Raw genomic sequence first — 26,278 nt, 5'->3', positions numbered from 1 at the left:
CCTGATGGGCACGTCCGCTTCTGATGGACGGTGTTGTAGTCTCCAGCCATGATCATGGATCCATGGACTGCTTGCAGTTCTATCAGTTTTTGCCCCGTGTAGTTTGACACCCTCTCTTTTAGTGTTCACATTAAGGATTGTTATGTCTTCTTAGAGAAATGACTGCCTGATCATGGTGTGAGGCGCCTCTTTAACCTGATAACTCCCCTTGCTCGAGTCTGCTGTGTCTGAAATCAATATGGCTGCTCCCGTGTTCTCCATCCCTTTGTCTTTTTTTCTTGTGATAAAAGACACATAATACAAAATTTACCATTTTAACCACGTTTAAGCATCCCGTTTCAGTCGCGTGGACATTAGCAGTGTTGCACAACCATCACCACCATCTCTCCAGAACTGTTTTGTCTTCCCAAAGTAACTCTGTCCCCGTTAAATAATCCCATTGTGCTCCACCCCTCCAGACCTCGCTATGTCCGCTGGGCCGGTGCCCATCTTATTCCCGTCACCTCTGCTGCCTTGAGCCCTCCAGGAAACTTTTCAAGGACGTCTGTAGCCTGGGACCCAGGGGAGCGCAGCTGTGGTGGGGAAGGGTGCTGGCCCTGGGCTGTACTGCGGGAGGTGGTGTGAGCCGTGGGACTGAAATCGAACACCTGCAGGCACATGTCAAGGTCGGGTGCTCTTCATCTGGGTGGGACTGTACGACCTTGGTGGGACTGCATAAAGTCACGATATGCTTAGTCCCCACTGTGCGTACTTACGCCTGGATCTCGTCAGGGCATGTGGCACAGGTGGTCAGGCGGGGCCCTGCAGGGTTCTTCCTCTGAGCTGCGCCCACAAGACTCCCAAGTGAAGCCACTGCTCTTCTCGTGTTTGGGTATGTGTCCGTGGGTGCGCTGTGGACACCAGCTGGCCGGCCGGTGGTGTATCTGTCCTGCCTTGACGTTTCTTACTTTGTGGAATTCTTCTTCCACAAGAAGAAGACTAATATATATCTTCAAAGACTAATATATGTCTTGCAAAACTGCTTTTGCATCATTATCCAATACACCGTGTGTGGTCAGAGGGTGGATAATATTATATCTTCACTTTATAGATGGGGAGACAGTCTAAAAAAAAAAAGAAAGTCAAACCACTTTTAAATGACTGTCCCAGGGCAGAACCTAGTCTTTCTGACTCAGAGTAGACTATTCTTCCCTCTAAGGGCTGAGTCTCAGAGGCTTGAAGATAAATTGATATGGAACATTTGTAAAGGACAAAAGCAAATAGAAAGGTCCATAAAATGATAAACAGCACAAATTGGCTGTTGTTAATTGGATGCTAATTAAACACAACTAAAAAAATATATGTCACTGTAGGGTTTGGCTTGGCTGAGAGAAGTAGCGATCAGAGGGTAAGAACTTGCCATGGAATCCCAACGTACTTGACCTACTGCTTTCTGCCCATATGTGCCCTTCATCCCCTCCTGGCACTTCATCTACTCCTTTTCAATGCCACGCAGAAGACGCTTGTTGCTGGACTTCAGTGCATCTCCTAAGTTTCAGAAAGGGCTCAATATTAAGGCCCTCATGAGACTTCTTGAATAAGATTTCTAATGGTGAAATAATTAGGGAAAGGCTGTACCTCATACTCCCTAGTTGGACACTCCTAGTACAGATGACCATATTAAAGGCTCTGAGAAGTCCTGCAATAAAAAAAGAAAGGGAGGGAGGAAGGAAGGAAAATCCCGTTTAACTTACTGGTTCTCAAACTTATTTGCCTACCGAGCCCCGTTTGTACCTACCATCTGTTAACTTCCTGTGGAGATAATATTTGAGGAACATCATTTGGGAAATGTTTGCCTGGTGCACACAGTGGCACATTAGGCAGAATTGAGGGCCAGTGTGTGTTGGGAGTTGAATTAATGGTGTCTCCTCAGAATTCACATGTTGGACTGCTAACCCCGGGGTCTCAGAATGTGGCCCCCGACAGGGTCATTGCAGATGTAACGAGTTAAGATGAGATCATCCTGGTGTAGGATGACCCCTCATCTAATATGACTGTGTCTTTCTAAAAAGGGGAAATTTGGACAGAGACATGCACACAGGGAGAATGACATGTGAACATGAAGGCAGAGACCAGGGTGATGCTTCTACAAACCAAGGAGCACCAGAGATCTCCAGCAAACCCCCAGAAGCTGGGGAGAGGCCTCAGCTGACCCTCCCTCACGGCCTCAGAAGGAACCGGCACCCTGATCTTGGACTTCTGGCCTCTGGACCTGACCTTTCTGCTGTTTAAGCCACCAGCCTGTGGTGCTTGGCTAAGGTGGCCCCAGGACACTAGCACAGCAGGGGCCGGGCAGAGCTTTAGTTTCTTGCTGGGGTTCAGAGGTCCGGGATTCCAAGGGCCTGAGAAAGGCCAGGGTTGGACACTGGGGCAACCGAAGAGCAAGCATTTCCATCACTGGTGTTGTCAGTTGTTGCAAATCAACAAATGGCCCAGCTATTGTGCCTTAATAACTCTGTGGAGATAACCGATGTTCACGGTAGGCCATTTATGAGGAGGGAAATCGGACGCATCCCAAATGCCCACCAGATGAGAAAGTGCTCGGAGACCCCTGGAGGGAGTGCTCTCTGCTCCCAAGAGGACAAGTCATGATCTAGGTCAGAAAGTGGGGATTGTGTGTGGGGTGACGCGCAACATAGAAGGCAGTCCACAAACCAGGCTCTCGCACACGTGGCTCGCGTGGATGCTGCCGAGGCCACGGGGATGTGGGTGTTCACAAATAGGATGAAATGCTGTCCACGCTGGTCTCCAGCCAGGCTTCTTTAGGCCCGCTTCCCCATTTCCTCCCTCAGTGGGACACGGTCCCCAGAGTGAGAGCCATCCTGTCGGTGGGAATAGGCAGCCCTCGTGGGCCTGGGCCCTGGACGTCACTCCCGCAGCTGGACCTGGAGCTCCTGCCCAGCGAGACACATGCTCGCCCAAATCCTGTTGGGGACCCAACCCCAGGGCAGGGGAGGCAGGGGAGGCAGAGGAGACTGGGGAGGCTGACATACCCTCCTGGCTTCCCCGGGTCGGCGTCCTCTGCTAAAGCAGTTTGCAGCCACCACGCATCATGCTGTGGGAGAGTTGTTCAGAGCTTTCCGGAGGGAGGAGAAAGCAAAACATGAACAGCAGGGGACTCCACCAACAGGTCACGAAGGTGGGTCCCCTTCAATGTGTTCTTTAATCTTGTTGATTCCATTTTCTGCTGGGAGCATGGATTATGTTTATTATTATTATAAGCAGGAAGATACATAAAAAACAGCAGTCTCGGCCCTCCCTTTCATGTAGAAGTTAATGTTTTCCGCCCATTTAGTTAAGTCAAGATTGAAACTATAAAAGGGACAGGGGCCCCTGTCATTCCAAAGAGCTCGTTTCAGTCAGAGATAGGGAAAGAGCAGTACGCTGACACACAAATAAATAGCTTGATTTAGTTTAAATGAAGGAGAATGAACAAGTGAAGGGTCTCCCTGGCTGGTGGGTGGGGCTGCGCCTGGGCTCTGGCCTGGACCCCCCTGAGCTGAGCCTGTCTGGGGCTGGCCGGGCGCGGGAGAAGGGCCGGGTAGGGTCTCGGGCGGGTTTCCGATCCCCCACTTAGGAGTCTGCAGCGGGAGATAAAACTGCAGGACCAGCCAGGTGCTGCTGCTGCCTGCCTTGCCTGTTCCAGAAAGATCGTCTCGGCGATCTGCCGGCGGCCGTGGGCTCAGGAGGGCCATTTCCATCCAGAGCGGACCTCCATCCGCGACTGTGGGGGTGCCTTTACCAAACAGATAACGGTTTTGTCCTTTGTTTTGACTCGAGGCTTTTGGCTTTGTTCGGCTGTAAACTTTGAGACCCCGCGGAAATACAGCGGCCTATTGCAGGGATTGAGGCCGGTGCGGACGTGGGCCGCAGCTAAGCTCGCAGCGGGGAAGGCCCGTCGCCCGGGGCACCCGGGGGGGTGGGGCACCTGCGCGGTGTGGGCTAGACCTCCGACTCGTCCCAAAACCCGGCGAGTCCGCCGCTCAGCCGTGCAAATGAGCCCAGGCGTGGAGGGCGGAATGAGGCGGGGAGCGCCCCGGGTTGGGGCGGCCCGAGAGAGGCAGCCGTCGCTGCCCCCCGGTGTCTGCCCTGAAACCGGGGGAGAGCTGAGCCGCCCCGCTGAGAAGCAGGGGCGGGAGCAGCAGGGGCGAGGTGAGTGGTTGACAGGGGCAGGGGGCGGGGCCGCGGGGCCGGGGCCGCGGGAGGCCGACAGAGGGGGCAGGGCCAGTAGAGGCGGGGCGGGCGGGACGGGCGGGGCCGGCTCTGCAGGCGGGGCGGGGGCGTGGCCTCAGGGGCCGTGGCCGACAGGGGCGTGATTTTTCAGGGGGCGGGGCGGGCAGAGGCTGGTTCCGTCTGGGCGGGTGGGCAGGTGGGCAGGTGCTCAGGTGGGCAGGGCGGGCGGAACAGGGAGGGGCGAGTCCTCCCGGCCAGGTGCGGCGGGGAGCAGGCGCGGTGGCGGCCACAGGTAATGCGCGTCAGGGGCAGGTTGCATGTGGCGTTTGGGGGGGCGGGCATGTGGGGGCAATTCAGAGACTGGAGGAAAGCGCGGGGCGGGACCTTGCTGCTGGGGCCACAGGTCGGGCGGGGAGGAGAGGGAGGTAAGTGAGGACGCGAGCCCTGCACCCCTGCGCTGACGGGCCCCTCACGGCCTGCTGGTTCACTGCGTCTGCCCCGTGAGATGAGTGGGTTTGCCTGTGCCGATGGAGAGGAAGGGGCGGCCCCCAGAAAGAGCGAGAGACTGGGACGGGGCTGGACTGCGGAAAGCAGGCAGGAGTGGATGGGGGGCATCTGCGGAGGGATGGAGGGCGTCTCCTGAGGGGCTGAGGCCGGGGGAACCCTGAGCAGAGTAGGAGGACACCGGTGTGGGGGGCCCACCCCCACCAGGATAGGCTCAGGGAGAGCCACAGACAGGCAGCAGAGGTGAAGGAGCAGCGGGTCCCTGGACTGCATCCAGGTGAGGCGACCCCGTGCTGCTAGAAGCTCCAGGGGCCATGGACCACGTGGCAGCTTGTAGGGGAGAAGCAGGGAGGGTGGGGAGCAGAGTGGAGAGGAGGGCCGGCCTGGTGGGCGACCCGCCAGTGGAGCTCAGAGTTCAACTTGAAAGTGATTTGAATCCAGTGTTCAGATCCTAGGGCCCCCAGGCAGCAAGGGCGTTATAGGGCTTTTAAAAGTCGAGTCAAGCTAATTAAAAAGAGAAAATGTCCTTCGAGCCCTTGCTGGTTTGAAGGCTGAGAAGACGACCACAGGAGCAGAGAAGCCGTCCTGGGAGGTCAGAACAGAGACCTGGGCACTTGGTTGGGGCGTTGTCTCTCAATAATGATACATTTCTGGGGGCAGGATGTGGGGAGTCCCGAGGGTGGACGCTGCTGGCCTCACCCTTGTTCATCATGTCCCGGCTGTTGGGACCCCCAGCTCATGGCCCGAACAGCACGTGCTTCTCAGCATTCTTGTGATTCTGGGGGATCTCCTTGCGCAGTGGCGAGGGGAGGAGGCAGCAGCAGCTCTGAGATGCCAGGCTGAGCCCCAGTCCAGGTGCAGGGAGGGCAGGTGGCCCATCTGGGAGGTGCGGTTCCTGGCAGTCCTTCAGGGACAGCCCAGGGGGAGGAGCAGATGCCTGGCGCGGGGCAGGAGATTGGGGGTCTGCAATGACCAGAGGCCGGAGGAGTGGTCGTCCCCTGGGGCCACACGGCTTCCCTGTGCCCTGTTCTGCTGCCCACCAGTGGGTCCGCGCAGGGAGTCCTCTGAGCGCCCGGCTTGCCTCTCCTGGCAACTTCCACAGCATCTACTGTTGGAGACCCGAGCCCCCCACCCAGCCCCCCCTGGACTGGGTTTTGATGGGCGTTGGGGTGCAGGTGCCCAATGGCAGACAGGGGAGGGGGCAGCTCTTTCTAGCACTTCCTTTAGGCCAGGCAACAGGGACTACCCCAAAGGGGCTCCCAGAGGAGCCCTCCCCTCACCTGGCAGGTGGGACCCTGGGAGAAAAAGACCTGTGTCCAGTGAGTTCCATTATTGAGTGCCTGCTGGATGCACTGTGCCTACTGCCTTCCTCATCCCCTCTGAGCCCAGCGTCTGGCCCCTGCCTGCCTGCCCCTGGCCTTACACAGATCCTCACCGTCCCAGGCTTAGAGCTTCTGAGGCCTGGGAGGGAAGCAGGCCCCCAGGACGTGGGGCAGAGGGGCAGTCTCAGGCAGGGTCCGCATAGCTGTCTGTCCAGAGAGTCCTTCTGGCTGGAGGCTCTCGGTCATCTTGTTCATGCACACTCTGCTGTGTGCTGGGTGGGATTCCCGGCTTACTGTTGTTTATTCCTGTGCCTACCCTGTCTGGTGGAAGGGCTTTATGGGCCCATCCCTGCTCCCAGAATGAGCCCACCTTGGTCCCCTGGGTGCCTCCCTCAACGGAGGGGGATACAGGCTCAGAGGGAGCAATGCGGTGTGGACAGAGCAGGATTTGAACCCAGACTGGCAGGAAGCTGCTGGCTTTTCCCCTGCCACGAGGGTCAAAACATCAACTTTCTTACTGTCTTCTTACATAGTGAGAAGGATCACAGGGGGCCAGGGACGTGGGGTGAGTAGTGTGTGTCCCCCAACCTGCCTGCCCCCCAGAAACAGCCACCGCCTGATTCTTCAGCTGACTTTGGAAAAGCAAAGATGCAGCCCTACGCACAACCATTGATTATAACGACCTGCATCGTTAAGAAAATATTCAGATTTAGTGCAGTGTTTATTTTTTCCAAGGAAGTGAATAGTACATTTTGATGAAGTTTTATCTCAGCAAGGATCCAGTAGTGCCCCCTTATCAGGGGGGGACATGTTCCAAGGCCCCCGGTGGACGCCTGAAATCGCACATGGGTCTGAACCCTGTGGGTACCCTGTGTTTTCCCGTGTGTGCGTATCGATGGTTAAGCTTCATTTACGAATCAGGCTCAGTAAGAGCGCTCACGCAGGAGCGCAGTTTAAACAACAGGCCGTCAGAGAGGCTGTGTGAACATGGTCTCCGCCAAGCTGTCTTACGGACAGTTGCAAGGGGGTGACAAGCCCACGTGAGGAGGTGACCGGCGCGGGCTGGTGACACAGCGTGAGGCGGCCGCTGACCTTCGGATCGCACATCCGGAGATCAAGCCCTTCCAGCTGAGCGCGGGGCAGAGCCAAGCCAGGACTGTCGTATGGCAGGGGTTCTCCGTTGGTGACACTGCGTTTGCCTTTGCCCAGAACGGCTGTGGGGTCTCTGGCTGCGGGGCCCCTGGGGAGGAAGACAGTGGAGGGTCTGCCGCCTGGCCCAGCTCAGCCCCACGTGGCCCCTGTGCCCACCCGTCCCCAGTGGCCTCCCAGCTGGACTAAGACCCTTCCTGAGACATTTCCTGTTCCGGGCCCGACTCCCGCGGACCCGTCTGGCATTCTTAGGAAATGATCTAAAGCAGATGAGACCAGTGCTGGTGACAAGTGGACTACCACGCAGGACCTTCTGATGGGACCCACACGGCCTGCTCTCCGGTCTCTGGCACACCGCCCCCTCTCGGGGGTCAGTGTCTGTGGCTTGCCTGCAGGGCCTCTGGTGGCGGCCTCACAGCCGTAACCAGCTCTCTCGGGTTTCTCTCTGGGACCTCCACGCTGGTCCCCCCGTCCCTGCTCTCAGAAGCACCAGTGCTGCGTGGGACTTGCAGCTTCTGCTCTAACAGGGACCCGGGAGGGTCCCTAGCCTCCAGCTGGGCAGCTTAGTGGCATGATCCTTCTCCCTCCCTCTGAAACCTTTGATGAGTCCCAGCTGCACTGCCTGGAGCTAGGCCGGTTCCCGGCTCTGGGAGGACTTTGCTGGGCCTCACGGTTTGGTGCAGAGAGCCAGAAGACGCACGCTGGGAGGCCCCAGGCAGGCCCTCGGTCCAGCAAGGACCACAAGGCCACAGCCTCGCAGGTGCCCAGGATGCGCGGGCCAGGAGCATCTGGTGCCCCTGCCCCAAACAGATCTCTGCCCAGGCTGGGCTTTGGGGTCGGGTGCTGGATGCTCATAGGGACATTAATTGGCTCTCCTCTCTGTCTCTGTCCCCCATTTCCTCCCCAGGGGGGCCTTCTCTGTTGTCCGGCGCTGTGTCAAGCTCTGCACCGGCCATGAGTATGCAGCCAAGATCATCAACACCAAGAAGCTGTCGGCCAGAGGTAGGCATGGGCTGTGTCGGCGGGGTCCGGGCTCCTGCAGGCCCAGAGCTCGGCGGGACGTGAGTGGGGCCGGCAGCAGGGAGAGGGACCCATGCCCTCAGACCGGGGCTCACTCCTCGACTCTGGTTTGGGGGCTCATGGAGGGCTGGAGGTGGGGGCACTCGGAGGTCTGAAGACTTCTAGTGACCGATGCTGTGGGGCTGCCGGAACGACCCTTCCAGGTCCTCTGCACCAGGGAACGGTTTGCCAGCACAGGGCAGGGCTCTGGGTCTGTAAGGGGTGAGTGTGGTGCTGGGCGGGAGCCGGCCCGGGCACGCGGCTTCACCCCGCCCACCTTGCCCCTTCGGAGCCCTTGCTGGGTGGCAGCCCAGGCTGGGCACGCAGATGGAACCCTGCCCTCTTGGGGTCCGACAGTGTTCCATGTGGTGGGGGTGCTACCCTGAGCAGGTGACTCTGAGTACAGACTCAAGGGGGCGAGGGGCTGGGATCTGGGGCAGGGATCCAGCAGGTCCCCCAAGGGACCTTTAGCACCATGGGGGTCCCATGGGTCCTCTGACCCCAGGGTCAGACAGGAGGAGGCCGGGTGACCCCTGGGCAGAGAGAGTCAAGCGAGGTCCCCGGCCTGGTGCTGTCTCGCCTGCCAGGGGACCCCCATTTAGCGTTCAGACACAAGCCTGAGCTGAGAGGCTCCTTCTCTGGCCAAAGAGGCGCTGAGCTTAGTATTGCTGGCCTGGATCCTGCCCGAGACTGTGGGGTCCAGTCTGTGGGGTCTGCCGGTCAGTCCAGTGGCCTGCTGGGCACGCAGCTGAGCCCAGCCTGTGCGATTTCTTCAGGCCTCGGTGTTTCCAGGGGTGGGCACTCCTGTCCCAGCTCACGGTGAGGGGCCTGCAGTGCCTAAGTGGGTCAGTCCCATGTCCTCAGAGCTTGCTGCCCTTGTTGGGGCCTGAGGGCCGTGCGGGGGATGTGAGCAGGGAAACTCTGGGCAGATCCAGAAGCATAAGCTCCCAACCGTCCCTTGAAGACAAAGGACCTTTGGGAGCTGCTTGGGGGACTGTAGTGGGCTCTGCTGGCTTCAGTGGCCTGGCCGTGGTGGCTGGGCTGGGAGGGGGAATGCTGTGGATCTCCAGGTGACTCTATGAGCCAGAGCAGCCCCCGGGCACGTGTGCCTGGATGAGGTGCTGCCGCTGAGCATGTCCTGATGCATGCAGGCATGCACGCACGCACGGTGCTCCCGGAGCGCAGGGGAGCTCCCGAGATCCCTGACATTGGGTGGGGGCACTGGTGGGTGCTGGCTTGCAGTGGTTTGGTAGGATATGTGTGCAGGTGTGGAGTCCCTAAGGCAGGAGGAACATAGGCTTGTTCCAGGCCACGGGAGGAGGGGAGGGAGCCCCCCTCAGATGTCCCCGAGACCGGTGAGGGAGCCCCTCCCACGTGCCTGGCACTGAGCAAACATCCACATGAGCCACTGCAACTCCATGTGTGTGACATGAGCACAGGGGAGGGCATGGAGCAGTAGGAGGGTCTTGAGGGATGAATAGGAGTTTGTGAGGCTCAAGCGGAGAAGGATGTGGGTATGTTTCTGTGGAATCATGCAGCTCCTCTGAAGTACTCTCACCCCCCTACCGTGGGTACCCTCAAAGTGCTCTACAGGTAGGGAGGGTCAGGACCAGCAGAAGCCTAAAATCGCAGGTGTGTTGGGAGAGTACCACCTGCTCATTCTGCCCCTGCAGGAGTGCACTTGCTCGCCCCTTCCTGACCGGACGGCCTGCTTTGCTGCCTCCGTGTCCCTGAGGCCAGGTCCCTGGAGCCCCTGCCAGTGGTGCGGCTGGGGAGCTGTGCAGAGCCTGGGGCTCCTGTCAGCCCTGCTCCGGGCCCATGTCCTCGCCGGGCACAGCCTGGGATGGGTGGCGGGAGCAGGGCTGCGGCCAGGGCCTGTGGGGAGCCAGAGCGGCTGGCCCGCCCCATCCTGCCTTCCCTCAGGACGGGGCGGGGGGGGGGGGCCCTGCTGCTTTGCCCCCCATGCTCAGGCCTCTGCACTGCCCAGCACTGGGGGGTCTGGGACATTTTTGTTTCCTGTGTCACTCTTTATGATGGAAATTTTCAAAATCCCTAAATATAGAGAAAGTGACAGAATGATCCCCCAGCTTCAACAGCTATCGACTCTCAGCCAATTTTGCTCCATCTGTAACCCCCCCGCCCCCATCCCGCAGCGCATCCCATACGGCCTGTCATTTTGCACATGGTGTTCAGCATGTTTCTCTGACGGAAAAGCAGTCTATAGACAACTGGTCGCCTCCCCCTGTGCGGGGATCTCGGGGGTCTCGGACCCTCCGCAGCCCCTCCCGGCCTTCCTCGCTGAGGGGGCCAGTGGGAGGGAGGGAGGGGACAGGGTCTCCACGTGGACTCTCACCTTCGTGCTGAGTGTGGGCCAGCGATGGGCTGGGGCTCGGCACGCCCCGCCCCTTCCCGTGCCTCAGTGTCCCCAGCCCTAATAGGGATAAAATTACTGTGTGCTTGTTTCCAGCGCGCAGGGAGTAGCATGCTTAGGAGCGACCCACAGGCACAATGCTGCCCGAGACCTCCCCTCTCTGCCTCCCTCCCCTGCTGGCCGCCCAGCCTGCAGGCCCCGGGCCCCCTCCGCCGGGAAGCTGCCCAGGGCCTCCCACACAGCTCCCAAACCCCCGAGCCTGAAGGCATTTCTCCACTGACCACTTGCTCCCGGAGGGCGCTTGCAGCTCTGTGCCCTTCCTGCTCCCAGCCCCTCCGTCAGGCTGCTGGGCTGGCTTCTGTGAGCCCCGGGTTCTCATCTGGGCCCATCTTCTCCCTCCCACTAACTCTCCCCAGGCCCTTGGCTTCTTCCAGTGCCTCACATCCCTGGGGCCTTTGCACGCATGTGTTCTTTCTGGAAACGCTTTTCCCAAACTTTCCGTTGATGACATTTCCTCGGACGAGTCTGCCCTCAGCCTCCAGTGGAATCTGGGACCCAACTTTATGGCTGTCTTTCCCACCAGACTTCTGGGCCCTGCGGGCAGGGCCTTGATCTGCTCGGTTCACCGCCATGTCTCCCACACCCTGGTGGTGAGCGCTCCAGATATTGGTGTTGAGGGGATGAACACACATGCTTTGAGTGGATGCATTTTGATGAGGGGCAAGTAGGGTGTATGCAGGAGAGGGGTTAGGCTCCCAGGTGTGAGGCCAGGGATGGAGGGTGTCTAGAGGGTTGACTGCAGTGTTGGGTCTGCGGGGGAGGCCCTGGTCCTCTGGACGCTCAGACACCTGAGCACTGGGGAGGTGCATCTCTGTGGAGGGGAAGCAGGGAGGCAAGGCCTCGCGGCCACTCTGCAGTCACAGGACATGTCCTGAGTAAGGGCTCCCAGCCTGCTCTGTGGCAAGCGCCAAAGCCACTCCCTTGCCAGGAAGACCATTTCCGAGATCTGCGCCCAGCTGTCCTGGGAGGAGGGTGGAGAGGGGCCGCGGGCTGTAGGGGCTAGAGTGTAAGGCTTGCTGCGTCCTTGAGGAGGGGACGGTGGGGCATTCGGAGTCTGTGAACACACCTGAATTACGGAAGTACTGTTAACAGAAGCAGTTCCAGGGAAATGAATTGGCTGGGGTAAGGTGGTCATGGGGCACCCGAGTCTTAAAACCACGTCTTGTTCCCCCCCCCCCCCCCCCCCCGGCTCATTGTCGGCACCAAGTGGCTGCTCTTGGAGGCAGTTTTGCTGGCTTTGGAGGGCATGCTGCGGGCATGAGCCCCGAGCACCCGGAAAGCAGGGGCTGGCAATGACCCTGGGTGGTGGCTAAATGTTGGGGAGGAAGGACCTGCCGAGGAAAGGGGCCTGGGGCAGCGATCGTGTCCTGACCTTCAGCAGCACCGCATCCTCACACGGCTTCTCAGTGACCTTCCTCACCCCCCGAGGTCGGACTGGGCACCCTGTTTCACAGATGAGAAAACCGAGTCCTACCGAAGCACAGACTTGATCAGGTGCCCAGAGCTGTGCTGAGCAGAGCCTGGGGCAAGGGCAGCTTTAGGTTGCACCCAGCTGGGGGGGCTGACTGGCGTCAGGCATGGGGCTGACCTCACAGGTGGGGCTCACAAGTGGGGTTCATCTCATGGGTGCGGGGGCGATCTCTAGATGAGGGAATTGAGTGAGGAGATCAGGCCTCACCTCTGGGCCTCCTGCGACGCCCCAGCTGATGCCCAGCTCACCCCCAGGTCCCTTCCTGGGTCAGCTGGGCAACCCTCTCCCTAGGGTCCGTGTGGCCCCCTGTGCCTTGGGGCGCCCCTGCGCGAAAGCATGATGGGGAGGAGTGAGCCCGGCCCCTTCTCCCCAGAGAAACCTGAACCCGCCCAGGCCCCCTTCGCACAGCCGGACCCGGGTTTTGCGGCCGCGGGGAAGCCCCATGACCCACAGCCCGGAAGACGACCCGGGCTCCGCGGAACGGAACTGGGTTAACAGAGGACGCGGCGCCGCATTGCAGGGGCTGCTGAGCATGCGCGGCCGGCGCCCCTCCCTCCCCCCTTCTCCGCCCCTGTGCTCCGGGGCGGGGGGCCCCTCCCCACCGTCCCCTCCCCTCCCTCCCGCCCCCCCGTGCTCCTCCCTCGTCCAGACCCCTCCACCTTCCCTCTCAGAGGGTCCCCGCGGGCTCAGAACCCCTCCCCTCCCTCCTCCCCTCCCCTCCCCTCCCCTCCGCTCCGGAACAGCTTCCCTCTGCTCTGCTCCGGCACCCCTCCTGACCTGGGCACCTCCTCCGCTCCGCTCCAGCCTCCTCCCTGGCTGCTTGGAACCCCTGGGGCCTGAGCAAGGGCCTTAGAGTGTAAGCAGGTCCCAATTTCAGATAAACAGTGGTTTTTTTAGAATAAGTATGGCCCAGACCCCCAACCAACTTTCAGTCCACTCTGCCCTCACGTTGAGGATCCAGGGGACCCTGGGCGGTGGGAGGGGTCCCGCGGGGACTTGGAGGGGGGGTGGGAAGGGGGGGCTCTCCCTCTGCGCCCTCCCCCTCCCGGCCCGGCTCTCAGGTTCTGCTGGGGGACCCTCATTCCCATGTCAGAGGAGGAGGGGGAGCCTCGCGGGAACAGGCTGGGTTGCCAGATTTAGCAGTTACACGTGGATTTCAAATAGACCATGAAAAGAATTTGAATAGAAATGCGGCCCAAATCGAATGGGCCATACTTACACTAGAAAAGAGTTGTTGTTCGTCTGAATTTGGGACATACTTATACTAAAAAGTTCTTGTTGGTTATCTGAAATTCAAATTTAACTGGGCATTTTGTGTTTTATCAGGTAGGTGATAAGAATAGCTTTTTGTGATTAATTCATCAACCAGATAGGCTGAGTCAAAGCTTCTGAAAATGGGGGTGGGGGGAGAAGGGCCCAGGGCAAGGGCGGAGAAGGAGCGGAGGCCAGGCGGTGGGGGGGGTCCTGGTGGGCTCACAGCTGAGGTGGAGAGCATGGCCACCTGGGGTTGGGGTGACTCTGGGGTACAGCCGCATTTGTGAAGGCGGAGTCAGGCCCCAGGGGCTTTGGGCCCTGGAGATCTGAGTGGTATCAGTGCTCCTGGAGCTCAGGAAGCCACAGTGCTTCCCCCCCACCACTGGGTTGTGGGGGGCAGAGGGGGTGAGGGGGCAGCCGGTCCCGGGAAGGTGGACTGGCCTGGGGTGGTGATCGGGAGGGTCATCAGGAGGGAATGTCTGTGAACTCCTGTGCCCTGTGGGGTGGTTTTATCAGCCCTGTCCTTCCCTGAATCTGAAGGGACCCTTCCCAGCACCCCTGCCCACACCCACATGCACCAAGAGCCCCCTGGAGGTGGGTGCAGGCTCAGAGGGGCAGCTGTAGGTCTGAGGACCCGGGTTCTGGCCCCAGCCCTCTCTCTCAGCAGGTCCTGGGGGCCTTGTGGGCTCTGGCTGTCATCTTTGAGTAGGACTGCGATGCGTGAGCCCTGCACCGTCGGGGGCCGTGCCCATTCGAGGAAGGCGTACGGTCTCTGCTCACGCCAAGAGCATGGCCCAGCTGTGCGGCTGAGGCAGTATCAAGGGTGCTGCTGGGGGTGCTCAGGACCCTACCCGATGGGACCTATGGCGCTGGGGCTGGGCAAAGAAGCGGGAAAGGAGGCAGCCGCTGGGATCTCCCGTCACCACACCCTCCTGTCCTGGAGGGTGACAGTGTCCCGTCTTACAGCTGACCAAACGGAGGATTCCAGAGGATAGTCACCACTGGTGAGGGTGGGCGTCCTGCCCTGCGGTCACGGGCATGACCCAGCACGGCACCCAGGTCCCGGACAGCTGAGACGGACAGCAGCCTACGCCACCCAGGCTCGGAGCCCCGGGAGGGCTGCACGTCACGCAGGCCTGCATGCTGTCCTTGGGGACGTGTGAGCAGCCTGGGCAGTGGGAGGCAGGCATCGTAGTGACGAGAGTGGAGTCCCCGGTCCCCACAGTGGGATGTGGTCAGCTTCTCTGAATAATTCCTCCCTGGCAGTGGGTAGGAGGGCACTGCACCTGGTGCGCCCGGGGAGGTGGCCATGGGGCGGGGGGACCTTCTCTGGCAGCTGAGGGGCAGGAAGCCCACAGCCAGGTTGCGCTAGACGAGGGGGCGGCACAGCTGGGGTCTCATGTTCAGGCCCCGTCTCAGAGCTGAGCTGCGCCCCGTGTTGGGTGATGGCTCTGGGCCTGAGGAGGGAGTGAGGAAGGCCTCCGTCCACGGGAGACCAGCTGACAGCGGGGAGGGAGGGCTCTGGGGGCCCAGCTGCCACTCAGCCCCACGTGGCCCACAGACAGCTCCGAGGCCCCGGGGCTGTCGTGCGGGGAGGGCCTGGTGGCTGTCTTTGTCCCCGGGGCAGCTGCAGGATGGCACAGACACCCTTGTGGGGTGGGGGAGCTGCCTGACGCTGGCGCAGTAATTGCTGGTTGCCGCGTTGCCTTTTTAAAACAAAACTCACACAGAAGTCCGCGCGTGGGGGCGTCTTTTCATCATCCTCCCTCTGCCGGCACCCCGGGGCTCCTGGAGCAGGATGGGGTGCCCCACAGGAAGCACCGCGGGCTGGCGGGGGCCTCCCCCCACAGCTGCCCACACGTGGGCTCTGGTACCAGGTCCCCCTGGTGACAGCCCGGCTCCACTGCCCCCCAGCCTCCCTGGGCCCCGCACCCCATGTCAGAGTTGGGGCGACGGTCATCACAGCCCTACCTGGCGGGAGCCCTTGGCAGCTTCTGGGGCCTGTGCAGAGCGCTAGTCCCAGGTGGCCTAGCAGGACCCCGAGCTGCCCCTGGGGTCTCCCCACCAGCCCCATCCGCAGGCTCAGTCTGTGGAAGCTCCAGCTCAGGGGCATCCTTCCTGAGAGCAGTCTCTTTCCGGCAGTTGGCAGCCCGGCGCCCAGACAGGATGCTGTTAGCAGGACAGAGCCGAGGTGGGCGCCCCCAGTGTGAGCAGCTGCAGCCGCTCCAACCCGAACTTGCCCGCCTTCCTGACCGCTCCTTCCCCAGGCCACCCCCGCTAGCGCCTCGCGACCCTGCCCGTGTGAATGTGCAGGACATCGAGCGGCTCAGAGCCCCGGGGGGCCAGCCTGGGTTCCCCAGCTCTGTCCCTGGGGATTTTGAGAATTCGGGGACATGAGAGTTACAGGCTTGATGCTAGACAGCGTGGGCCCAGGGCGATGGGTGATGTGGCTATCCGTGAGCCTCCTGAGATTCTAGAAGGCACCCTCTTGCCATCTGATGGTGCAGGCGTGGAGATGGGTGGGAAAGCAGAGGAGGAACCTCTGAGTGACGTCCCAGGGCCCAGTGCAGTGGGGTCACCTGGGGCGACGGGTTCTCATCTACGTGCGCTGAAGCCCCCGGTGAGGGGAGTGGGGACACCTGCCAGTGTCTGGAGCGTCTTGTGAGATGGGGCTGGTGGAGGGAAGCAGGAAAACAGGTCAGGTGCCCAGCTCTGCAGGACAGGCTGGGAGTGGGGAGATAGAGGTGGGGGCAGGACTCGGGGCTGGGGTCTCCTGTCTGTCAAGTCCTCTCCCTGGGACCGCCCCACCCTTTCCCACATGGGAAACAGACTCAGAGCGAGGCTTGGCTTAGTTCAGGGTCCCCGTGTCCAGTGTCCCCCATGGCCACCAGAGGCTGGCCCACAGGCAGTCCCCCAGCTTGATGACCCTGGTTTGGGCTCCCTGCTGATTTAGCCTGGAGGGAGCCCTGCGTGGCCAACGGCTGGATGCAGGATGGGATGAGGGGGCTGGCTCCCCCTGCAGGCTGTGGCTCCCCCCAAGTCCCCTGGGGTGGTCAGCACCTGGCCTCCCCCCGGGGGGCGGTGGGGGGAGCTCTGTCTCTGGCAGGTGCATGGCCCCCAGCTGACAAGGAGGCAGCCAAGGGCCTGGGTTTCGGCCGGACTCCCCACGGCTTTGCCCACCCCTCCGAGCCACCAGGCCCCCCCAGTGCTGGTCCACATCTCCACCTGGGGCCAGGCCACGCACACACTCCCACACCCCATAGCCTGAGGGCTGGCCATTCTTCTCTCCTGGGGCCTCAGTGGGCACTCATGTGTCCCTGCAGAAGTGGACGCTGACCCTGGGGCAGGGGCCGGACCTTGACACAGATCCCCACGGGCTCCATCCAGGAGCTGCTGGACCTGGTGGGACCTCCTTGGGCAGCCGCTGCCATGGCCTGTGACCTCGGCCGACTTCCTGACATGTCCCAGCCTCCCTGCTCCCCGGCCCGAGCCCTCTGCCATGCCTGTGTCCCTGGGTCATCCTGCGGACAGGGTGGGGGAGCCGATGGAGCCCCAGGTGCTGGCGGGGCTCCCCAGTGAGCGCAGCCTGCCTGTCCCATCCCAGGGGGTCCTCGGGGGTCCAGCGGCTGCCCTCTCAGCCCCCGCCGCCTGCTGGGCTGTGTGTACTCTCCGTGCAGGACTTCATGTTCCATCCAGCATGACTGCTGGTTTTTCCCAAGAGGTGGCCTCGCTTGTCCCAGGCCGAGCCTCGGGGCGGGGGGCGGAGGGCGCAGGGTGGGGCAGCAGCTCTTCCTGCCAGGTGGGCCTGTCCCCCCTCCCGTCCCTCCTCCGCCTGCACCAGTGCCTCGCGGGCGTCCTTCTGCCCCTGACAGCTCAGCTGCGGCTCCTGGCAGCTGGTGAGGGGCCAGGCGCCCACCCACTCCCACCCCCCGCCCCATCTCTATTCTGAGTCACCCATAGCTGGGGAGCGGGCGGGGCCGGCAGGACGGGTGTCAGGGCTGGGAGGGCCGCATCCCTGCGGGGCCTTGAGGAGTCTGCAGCCTGGGGGCGCGTCCTGGCCTTGGGGACTGAGTCTTTGTGCACCTGCTTCCGTGGCTGGGACTGCCAGCCACAGGCATCCTCTCCCACTTGTGAGTACAGCCTCCCACCTCCCTCGGCTTCCTGACTCCCCTTGGGGTGACCCACCCGACGGGGACCTGCCTGGGGAGACCCCGCTTGGGGAGACCGTGCCTGGGGGGGGCTCTGCCTGGGGGAGACCCCGCCTGGGGGAGCCCTGCCTGGGGAGCTTTACCTGGGGAAGACCCTGCCTGGGGGGGCTCTGCCTGGGGGAGACCCTGCCTGGGGGGGGCTCTGCGTGGGGGAGACCTCGCCTGGGGGAGACTCTGGGGGGGCTTTACCTGGGGCAGACCCTGCCTGGGGAGACCCTGCCTGGGGGCCTCTACCTGGGGGAGAGCCTGCCTGGGGGAGCTTTACCTGGGGGAGACCCTGCCTGGGGAGACTCCGCCTGGGAGAGACTCTGGGGGGGCTTTACCTGGGGCAGACCCTGCCTGGGGGCCTCTACCTGGGGAAGACCCTGCCTGGGGGGGCTCTGCCTGGGGGAGACCCTGCCTGGGGAAGACCCTGCCTGGGGGCCTCTACCTGGGGGAGAGCCTGCCTGGGGGAGACCCTGCCTGGGGGCCTCTACCTGGGGGAGAGCCTGCCTGGGGGGCCCTGCCTGGGGCACTTGCTGTGTGGAGCTGGCTTCGGTCTCCTGCTGCCATTTCTCGGGACATTATTGGAGTGAGGTGGGTAAGGCCTGCTGTGTACGTGGAACAGATGGCACCCACATGTGGACATGTGTGGCAGGTGTCTGTCCCTTCTTGCCCCTTGGGGGCCCCTCCCCATCCCTCTCCTGCCATGCCCATGACAGCCCCAAGCAGCCCCTGCCTCTTCCCACTCGCGGGTGGCTCCTGGGGTCTGGGAAGTGCTGTCCCCGTGGGGGGTGTGTAGGGCTCTGCCGAGTCTCCTGTCCCCAGGGCTCACAGCACAGCTGCATCTGCTCCGTGTGACCTGGGACCTGCGTGCGTCCCCTGGGCCCCCGGACACAGTCAGTGCTGACCTTGCTCAGGTCTTCAGGATGGAAGAAGGCAGAGGGGCCTCCCCTCTCTGAGGTGGGGTTCCCAGAAGTTGGGGGAGCAAGTTTGCCCTCACTCCCTCGGCCCCCCACTTCTGTCCCCACCCTGTCCGTGGAAGACGACCTCAGAGGTGCAGTCCCTGTGGCTAGTGCACGTGGGGGGTGACGCAGGCTGGGTCTGACAAGGAAGACTGGGGAATGGAGACCACCCTCTGGGGGCGGGACACATGGGGTGTCAGTAGGGCAGACTCGGGTTCTCGCGTCCTTAGCACAGGTGCTGTGTGTGCCCTGTGACAGGTACCAGCGTTCCCTAACAACACACTAACCTGTGGGAGCGGGGCTGCAAGCAGCAGGTGCTGGGCCGCAGGGCAGCTCCAGGTGCCCCAGACACTCAGGACACCTGGCCACAGCCCTGGGAGGGCCCTTTTGAGCCTCATGGCTGGTCTCAAGGCTGGCCTGGTCCCTTGGACCGTGCAGCCCCCACAGCCCTAGCAGGTGCCTGGTGAACCCTCCTGGGGTAGCCTGCTGCCTGCCCAGCCCGGACATCATTACAGTGGACATGGTCCGAAGGGGTGCTGGGCTGGGGTCCCTGGGGTGCTGGTGGGCCCTGGGCAGGGCGGGTGGTGTCCCAGCTGCACCCCCCCCAGGCCTGCTCAGTGATCACTGCTGTGGTGTCTGAAGTCCCTATAGTCTTCTGTGGGCGGCCAGAGCCCCAGGAGGGAGGTGGGTGCAGGGATGAGCAGGGGCAGCGAGGTCCCGGGGTTCATCAGGATCGCCGGCCCGTCCCACACCCTGCTGCCCGCTGGGGAACCGGGTGGGCTGCAGGTGTCCTTCCTGATCCAGCTGACAATTTAGGGCCGGGACATGCTTCTTGTGGACCAGACTGGGTTAAATTTGGCTCACTTCACCATGACCATGATGGGGTTCATGGTGTTGTTTGGAAGTTAGGTAATGATTTGGAAGTTAAGTAATGATTCCTTGCAGGAAGGAATCAAAGGCTGTGGGCAGGGTGAGGGAGCTGGCTTCGTGAGAAGGGGGACAGCCTCCCTTTCCCATCCTGGGTCAGGGAATATCGGCTTAGACAATTAATTTCCGGGCAGATGTCACCGTCGCAGGTTTTGGGAACATGCCTTCACTAATCCATGGCTTTTGCTCATTGAGACCGATCAAACCGTTTTTTAAAAAACAATATTTTCTCTCAGTATAAAAGGAACACAAGATTGTTGTCAGAGTCGGGGGAAATACAAAGAATAAAGTAATTTATTGTTTAATAATTCCATCATTCTGCTTCTTAGGGGGAAGTGTGGTCACGGTCTGGATGCGGCTCTTTGCGGCGCGTGTGTGTTGTGACTTCGCGTCACAGCCTCTTCCCGCCCCGTGCGGCCGGCCTCACAGCGAGGGGCATGGCCCGGAGCGTCAGTGACCTGCTGGGGCTGTGGGTGGGTGCCAGCGTGTGGCCCAGCAGCCAGGCTCCCCTTCTTGGCGCCACACAAGTGATTTCTCTCACCCAGTGCGCTCGGCCGTCGGTCAGTCTTTGGGATGGGGCTGTGCCCTTGGGTACAGCTACAGTCTTTTCCGTATTGCTTACTTCCCAAAAGGGGGTTCCCATGTGCATTTTTCTCCTGATTTTTATGTATGAAAACGACCCCAGCTCCCACCTCCCCAGCCCCCTGAGCTCTCCCTGCTTGAGCGTCGCTCCGTCCCGGTCCACATGTGGAAGTGCTTCTTGGTTGTCGTGCACACGTGGGGGGAATCAGCTCTGACGGTCCTGGGACGGTTGGCAAAATTGGAGTACAGACCGCAGGTTATGTTCACGTTCTGTATCGCGTTCGACTTACGGCACTGAGATCGGGCCAGAGAGCGTCCTCGTTCTTAGGACATGTTCACGGGCTGTCACCTGGTAGGAGCACGTGGAGTGTGGGATTTCTCTCAGACGCTCAGAAAAGGTCAGTGTGTGTAAGGCGTGACGTTCCCGCTCAGGAAAGGCACGTGCGTGTTTGCAAGCCTGTCCCAGCCTAGCACTGTCACACGGTCCGGGAAGAGCTGACCACAGAGGAGGCAGCCGGCTCCCTTCCTGCAGAGGGACCTTCTGGTGCCTGGGTCTGTTCCCCCCAAGCCCAGGTGGGGACCAGGGACCGGCAGGTCTGGGGAGGCCTGCAGAGTTTAGCACGTTCGCCGCACACCACAAAGCCTTCCTGGTTTACCAGGGACCGGCAGATAGCACCCACCTGCTGGTACAGTAATGTGCTCCCCAGACCCTTGCTCCGAGGGGCTCAGCACGTGCAGGGGTGGGTGGGGGCTCAGGACCCCTGGCGCCCCCTCCCTGGGGCAGCTGCCATCCTGCCCTTGGGACCCCCTGCCTCTCTTGACGGTTTGGCCACACCTGCGTGCCCAGCGACCTGCGTGTGTTGACCTCTGTGAAAGATAGCACATTTTGGGTCTTCCTTTGTAAGCGGCTTGTTGGCTCAGCCTGTGTTGGGGAGTTGGGGTGGTGTGCCCGCGTTGCCGATGGGTGATTCTGTTGTGCAGCTGTAAACGTTTTAATTCTGTGTTCTCTAGTCAATGGAAAGATGGATTTTTTCAGTATTTTGCTTTTAAAGTCCCCATCAAATTTTAAAATCCTCCTGGTATCCTGATAGTGTGGAATAGAACGTTTCTGATAAATGGCTCAGTCCTTAGAGGCCCAGCCTCTGGAACAGAAGCACTGGCCTCGAGGGGCAGGGAGGAGGGCCGGGAGGGCCCCCAGGACCTCCTCCAGCCCCATGGCCACCGACGAACACGCTCGACTTCAGCAGGAGGCTCCGACGAGTCTGGAATTAGGACACATAAGTGGAGGACAAATCGGGGCTGTCAGCTCTGCCAAGAAATGTACAGCACTTTGTCCTCCCGAACCACCTTGGGGCTCCCCGCCTCTGCCTCCGTGGGCCTCTCGCCACAACACCCGGCAGCCTCTTCCTGCCCTGGCGCTGCCGGCCAGGGGACCTGGGCAGTCGGCGGGCGCGCGCGGAGGGAGGCGGTGGGCACCTCCCGGGCCGTGAGTGTGTCTGGCACCCACTGGTCTCGGTGCTGGGCCCGGGGGGGTCACGGCTGCTGGGGCATGAGGTCACACCGTGTTGCTCTCTGTCCGCAGATCACCAGAAGCTGGAGAGAGAGGCTCGGATCTGCCGCCTTCTGAAGCATTCCAACATTGGTGAGCAGCCCTCCCGGGGGCGGGCGCGGGGGCCCAGTCTCTCTGCCCCATGGCCAGAGGCTTTCTCTCCCAAAGATCACGCTTGCACAGGGACACCCAGAGGCCTCCTTCTCCTTCTCCGTAGAAGTGTCCCCACCCTCAGGCGCTTGGCAATGGCTCTCCCTCCTGACCGGCGGGGACCCTGGGGGCTCCGGGCCGCTCCCTGTGGCAGCTCCGCCTGGATGGGTCCCCGCCCATCGCTCTAACTCCCAGCTGTGATCCTGGCAGAAACATTCTGTGGCTTCAGAAAAGCCACAAGACGGCCCAATTAAGATGAAAAACGGTTGGAAACGGAAAACCTCAAAGGCCGTGCCAAGCGCCGTCCTGGCCTGAGGTCTGAGGTCTGGTTCTGGGGAACCACCGCTGTCCCCTGCTGGTCCTTGCCGCTGCGGCCTGGGGCGGTGGTCCCGGCAGGGGCTGCAGAGCCCCGGGAGCCTGGGGCCTTGGCCTCAAGGACAGTTGCCCTTTTTGTGAAAGCCCAGATCCTCCTTGTGCACCCACAGGACCCTGGAAGTCAGCTGGGCCTCCCGGGCCGCTTGACCTCCACTCATCCACATGCCTGCCCCTCACCCCGGCGGCTCTGGGGTGGTCCCTGCCTGCTATCTTGGGGAGCAGGTGTGTGTGTCCTCCTGCCCGCCCTGCTCCACCACTGGCCCTGTAGGGACTACTGAGGAGCCCCCTGTGGGAAGCAGCCGGGAGGCACCGACGGGCCATTGGGTTTGCTGCCTCAGGGGGCAGCCAGGGAGCTTGTCAGGGTGGAGTCTGGGCCCCTCCTTCCAAGGTTCCTGCTCAGTTGTGCCAGGACAGGGCCCAGGACTCTGTTTAATAGGAATGGCAGGCCGGGTGGCTCAGCCACTTCTGGAGCCCCGGGCCTGGGGGGTGCATGCCACTCCCAGCTCCCAGGCCAGGGCCTCAGCCTCGGGGAGCCCCAGGAGGCTGCAGGAAGCCTCAGCCGGTCCTTAGAGCCGGCCCTGGGAGCTCTGCCCAGAGGCCTGTGGCCCTGCAGGACCCGTGGGAGGGGTGGCAAAGTCAACACGCCCCCACTTCCTGGGCATCCCCCCGCCCTGTGCCCACAGGAAGCTTCAGCCCTGGGCACGGGCCAGGCCCTTTTACTTCTAGCTTGTCAAGCTGCGTGTGTTGGACCCACTTGGCATGCAGGGTCCTGACTCAGAGGCCTGGCATGGGCCCAGGAATTGGAGCTTCACCAGTGTGCCTGGTGGTTCTGATGCCGGCGTCCGCAGGGACCCCAGCCACTCTTCACTGGCGGGGTGGGGGGGGGTGGGCACATGGTGGGCTTCAGTCCGACCTTCCACCTCCCCGGACACCAGTCACCTGCTCACCCTCACCACCACCCCGCCAGCTCTGCCCACCCCTCTGCCCTTGCCAGCCCCCTCCCCTGCATCATCTGAGCACCAGCTGAGGGTGGGTCAGGAATTCCCTTTTAATAGGGGAGGACCCAGGTGTTCTCTGGGTTGGTGTTTTGTGACAGTTTTTCAAAAGACATCTCCTTGCCCTGCCTGGATGCCCAGTGTTGTTCCTGGTCAGTTATGATCAGTCCTGAAGTCCTCATAGCAGCTTCATTCCAGAACACAGGGAGGCAGAGCTGAGACTGGGGTGCAGAGGGAACATTCCAGAACACGGGGGAGGCAGAGCTGAGACTGGGGTGCAGAGGGAACATTCCAGAACATGGGGGAGGTAGAGCTGAGATTGCAGGGTGCAGAGGGAACATTCCAGAACATGGGGGAGGCAGAGCTGAGATTGCAGGGTGCAGAGGGAACATTCCAGAACACGGGGAGACAGAGCTGAGACTGGGGTGCAGAGGGAACATTCCAGAACACGGGGGAGACAGAGCTGAGACTGGGGTGCGCAGGGAACATTCCAGAACACGGGGAGGCAGAGCTGAGACTGGGGTGCACAGGGAACATTCCAGAACATGGGGAGACAGTGAGACTGGGGTGCAGAGGGAACATTCCAGAACACGGGGGAGGCAGGGCTGAGACTGGGATGTGGGGGGAACATTCCAGAACACGGGGAGGCAGAGCTGAGACTGGGGTGCAGAGGGAACATTCCAGAACACGGGGGAGGTAGAGCTGAGACTGGGGTGCAGAGGGAACATTCCAGAACACGGGGGAGGTAGAGCTGAGATTGCAGGGTGCAGAGGGAACATTCCAGAACACGGGGAGGCAGAGCTGAGACTGGGTTGCAGAAGGAACATTCCAGGACAAGGAGGAGGCAGGCTGACGCAGGGGGATGCAGAGGGAACATTCCAGAACATGGGGGAGGCAGAGCTCAGGCTGGGGGGTGCAGAGGGAACATTCCAGAACATGGGGGAGGTAGGGCTAAGACTGCGGGGTGCAGAGGGAACATTCTAGAACATGGGGGAGGCAGAGCTCAGCCTGGGGGGTACAGAGGGAACATTCCAGAACATGGGGAGGCAGAGCTGAGGCTGGGGGTGCAAGGGAACATTCCAGAACACGGGGGAGGCAGGGCTGAGACTGGGGCATTTAAAGGGAACATTCCAGAACGTGGGGGAGCCAGAGCTGAGACTGGGGTGCAGAGGGAACATTCCAGAACGTGGGGGAGGCAGGGCTGAGACTGGGGCATTTAGAGGGAACATTCCAGAACAAGGAGGAGGCAGGGCTGAGACGGGGGTGCAGAAGGAACATTCCAGAACACGGGAAGCAGAGCTGAGACTGGGGTGGAGAAAGAACATTCTGGAACAAGGAGGAGGCAAGCTGACAGGGGAATGCAGAAGAAACCTTCCAGAACATGGGGAGGCAGAGCTGACACAGGGTGGTACAGAGAGAACATTCCAGAACATGGGGAGGCAGGGCTAGACTCGGGTGCAGAGGGAACATTTTCTGTAGACTCAGGAGGGGCTCTCTGGGGAGTAGTGGGAGAGATGTCTAGGGGGAGGTGAGGGGTCCCCTTGCTCCTGGGCCTGGGTCTGCCCAGCCCCACTATGGACAGAAGTGCCCCTGGTGCCCGTGGCAGAGGCAGTGGGACCTTGTTCAGCCAGGTGCAGGGCGGGGGCTCTGGGAGGGGCTCCCCATCCTGTGCCGCTTCTTCAGAGCATTTGTGTTTGGGGCATGGGGAGGGAAGGAGCCTCAGTTTCTCCATCTGTCAAGTGGAGATGGGCACTCAGAGGGAGTGCCCGGGAGGAACTGAGAGGAGTCAGGTGGAGGGCACAGCGCTGAGCCCTCCCTGTGGAGGTGACTTGGGGAGGCTCAGAGTCAGGGTCGTGGCCGGGGGCCCAGCCTTACTGCTGGAGAGCTGCCATGGCTCTGAGCTCCCACAGGGTCTGTGTGTGTCGAGTGGGGCCGCACAGGCCACACACTGCTGGGGCTCTTAACTTGCGTGAGTCACCCGCGCTGCATAACCAGCAGCAAAACTCAACCCACGGGCACTGATTTTCTCTGTGGACTCAAGAGCCGTGGGGCTGGGTGGTCAGGGCTGCTACATAACCTGCAGGATCCGTGCAAAATGAAAATGCAGGACTCAAGACAGCAGAACAGACCTCCTGGGCCCGGGCCTGGGCAGCTCCGCCGGGGCTCCTTTGTGGTGTGGACACTGGCCTGAGCTGTGTCTTCCGAATGTTTGCCTGCATCTTCGGCATTTGCTTCTAAGGCTTGCTCAGGCGGCTCTCAGTGGGAGGCCGGAGTCCCTCCCTACTGGGTGTCTCATCGGGGCCACTTGAGCATCTTCAGCACGTGGCAGTGGGTCCCCGGAGTGCATAATGACAGGGACTCAGAGGGAGACAGGCAGGTAGGGAGGGAGAATGAGGGGCACGAAGCTACTTTTTCCTCCCAAAATGTAGTAAAATGCACATAGTATTTATAATTTTAACCGTTTTTAAGTATATAGTTCAGCAGCATCATGTATATTCACAACATTTGTGATTGTTGCCATCGTCTGTACCCGCAGTTTACATCATCCTGGGTGGAAAGTCTACACCCGGGAAATGCTACCTCCCGTCGGGCCCCCCAGGCCCAGGAACCACCACACACTGTGTCCGTGGATTGGTCCCCACTAGGGACCGCACAGCAGTGGGATCACACATTGGTCCTTTTGTGACTCTTGCTCGGCATAACATCCTCACCCTCCGTATTGAAGCGAGTTGCAGGATTTCCTTGCTTTTCAAGGCTACGTAATATTCCGCCCTGTGGCCAGACCACAGTTTGCTTTTCCGTTCACCCGACAGCAGACCCTTGGCTTCTCGCCGCCTGTCGGCTGCTGCAGACTGCTGCTGTGGACACGGGCGGACGTGGGTGTGCGAGTATTTGTGTGGATCTGGCTTTCACATCTCTGGCCACACACCCAGCGGTGGCGTGGCTGGCCCACGGGCCAGTCTGTGTTTCACTTTTGCAGGAACCACCATGCTTCCTAGGCCTAGTTTAGGAGGGGCCGCGCCATCACCCTGCCGATTCTCTTCTTGAAGGCCGGCCACACACGAGGCTGAGGGACCTAAGCTCTCCTCTTGAAGGAGGAGCATCAGAGCATGGGGTGCGTTTCGCCCCCCACGATGAGCATGTGG

General features: G+C 61.2%; 1 protein-coding gene across 4 annotated transcripts in view; it reads left to right on the top strand.

The window, feature by feature from the left end:
* Positions 1-26,278, top strand: part of CAMK2B (calcium/calmodulin dependent protein kinase II beta) — a 79,389-nt gene that overhangs the window by 18,701 nt on the left and 34,410 nt on the right. For all 4 annotated transcript variants that reach the window (XM_027574153.2, XM_027574152.2, XM_027574151.2 and 1 more), the window contains exons 2-3: positions 8,095-8,189; positions 21,646-21,705. In XM_027574153.2, the coding sequence (XP_027429954.1) occupies positions 8,095-8,189; positions 21,646-21,705 (155 nt within the window). The remainder of the gene's footprint in view (positions 1-8,094; positions 8,190-21,645; positions 21,706-26,278) is intronic.

This window comes from Zalophus californianus, chromosome 12 (assembly GCF_009762305.2).
Source record: "Zalophus californianus isolate mZalCal1 chromosome 12, mZalCal1.pri.v2, whole genome shotgun sequence".
Taxonomy (NCBI): Eukaryota; Metazoa; Chordata; class Mammalia; order Carnivora; family Otariidae; genus Zalophus; species Zalophus californianus.
The sequence above is the reverse complement of the archived record's forward strand: the minus strand, read 5'-3'. Positions and strand labels throughout refer to the sequence as shown.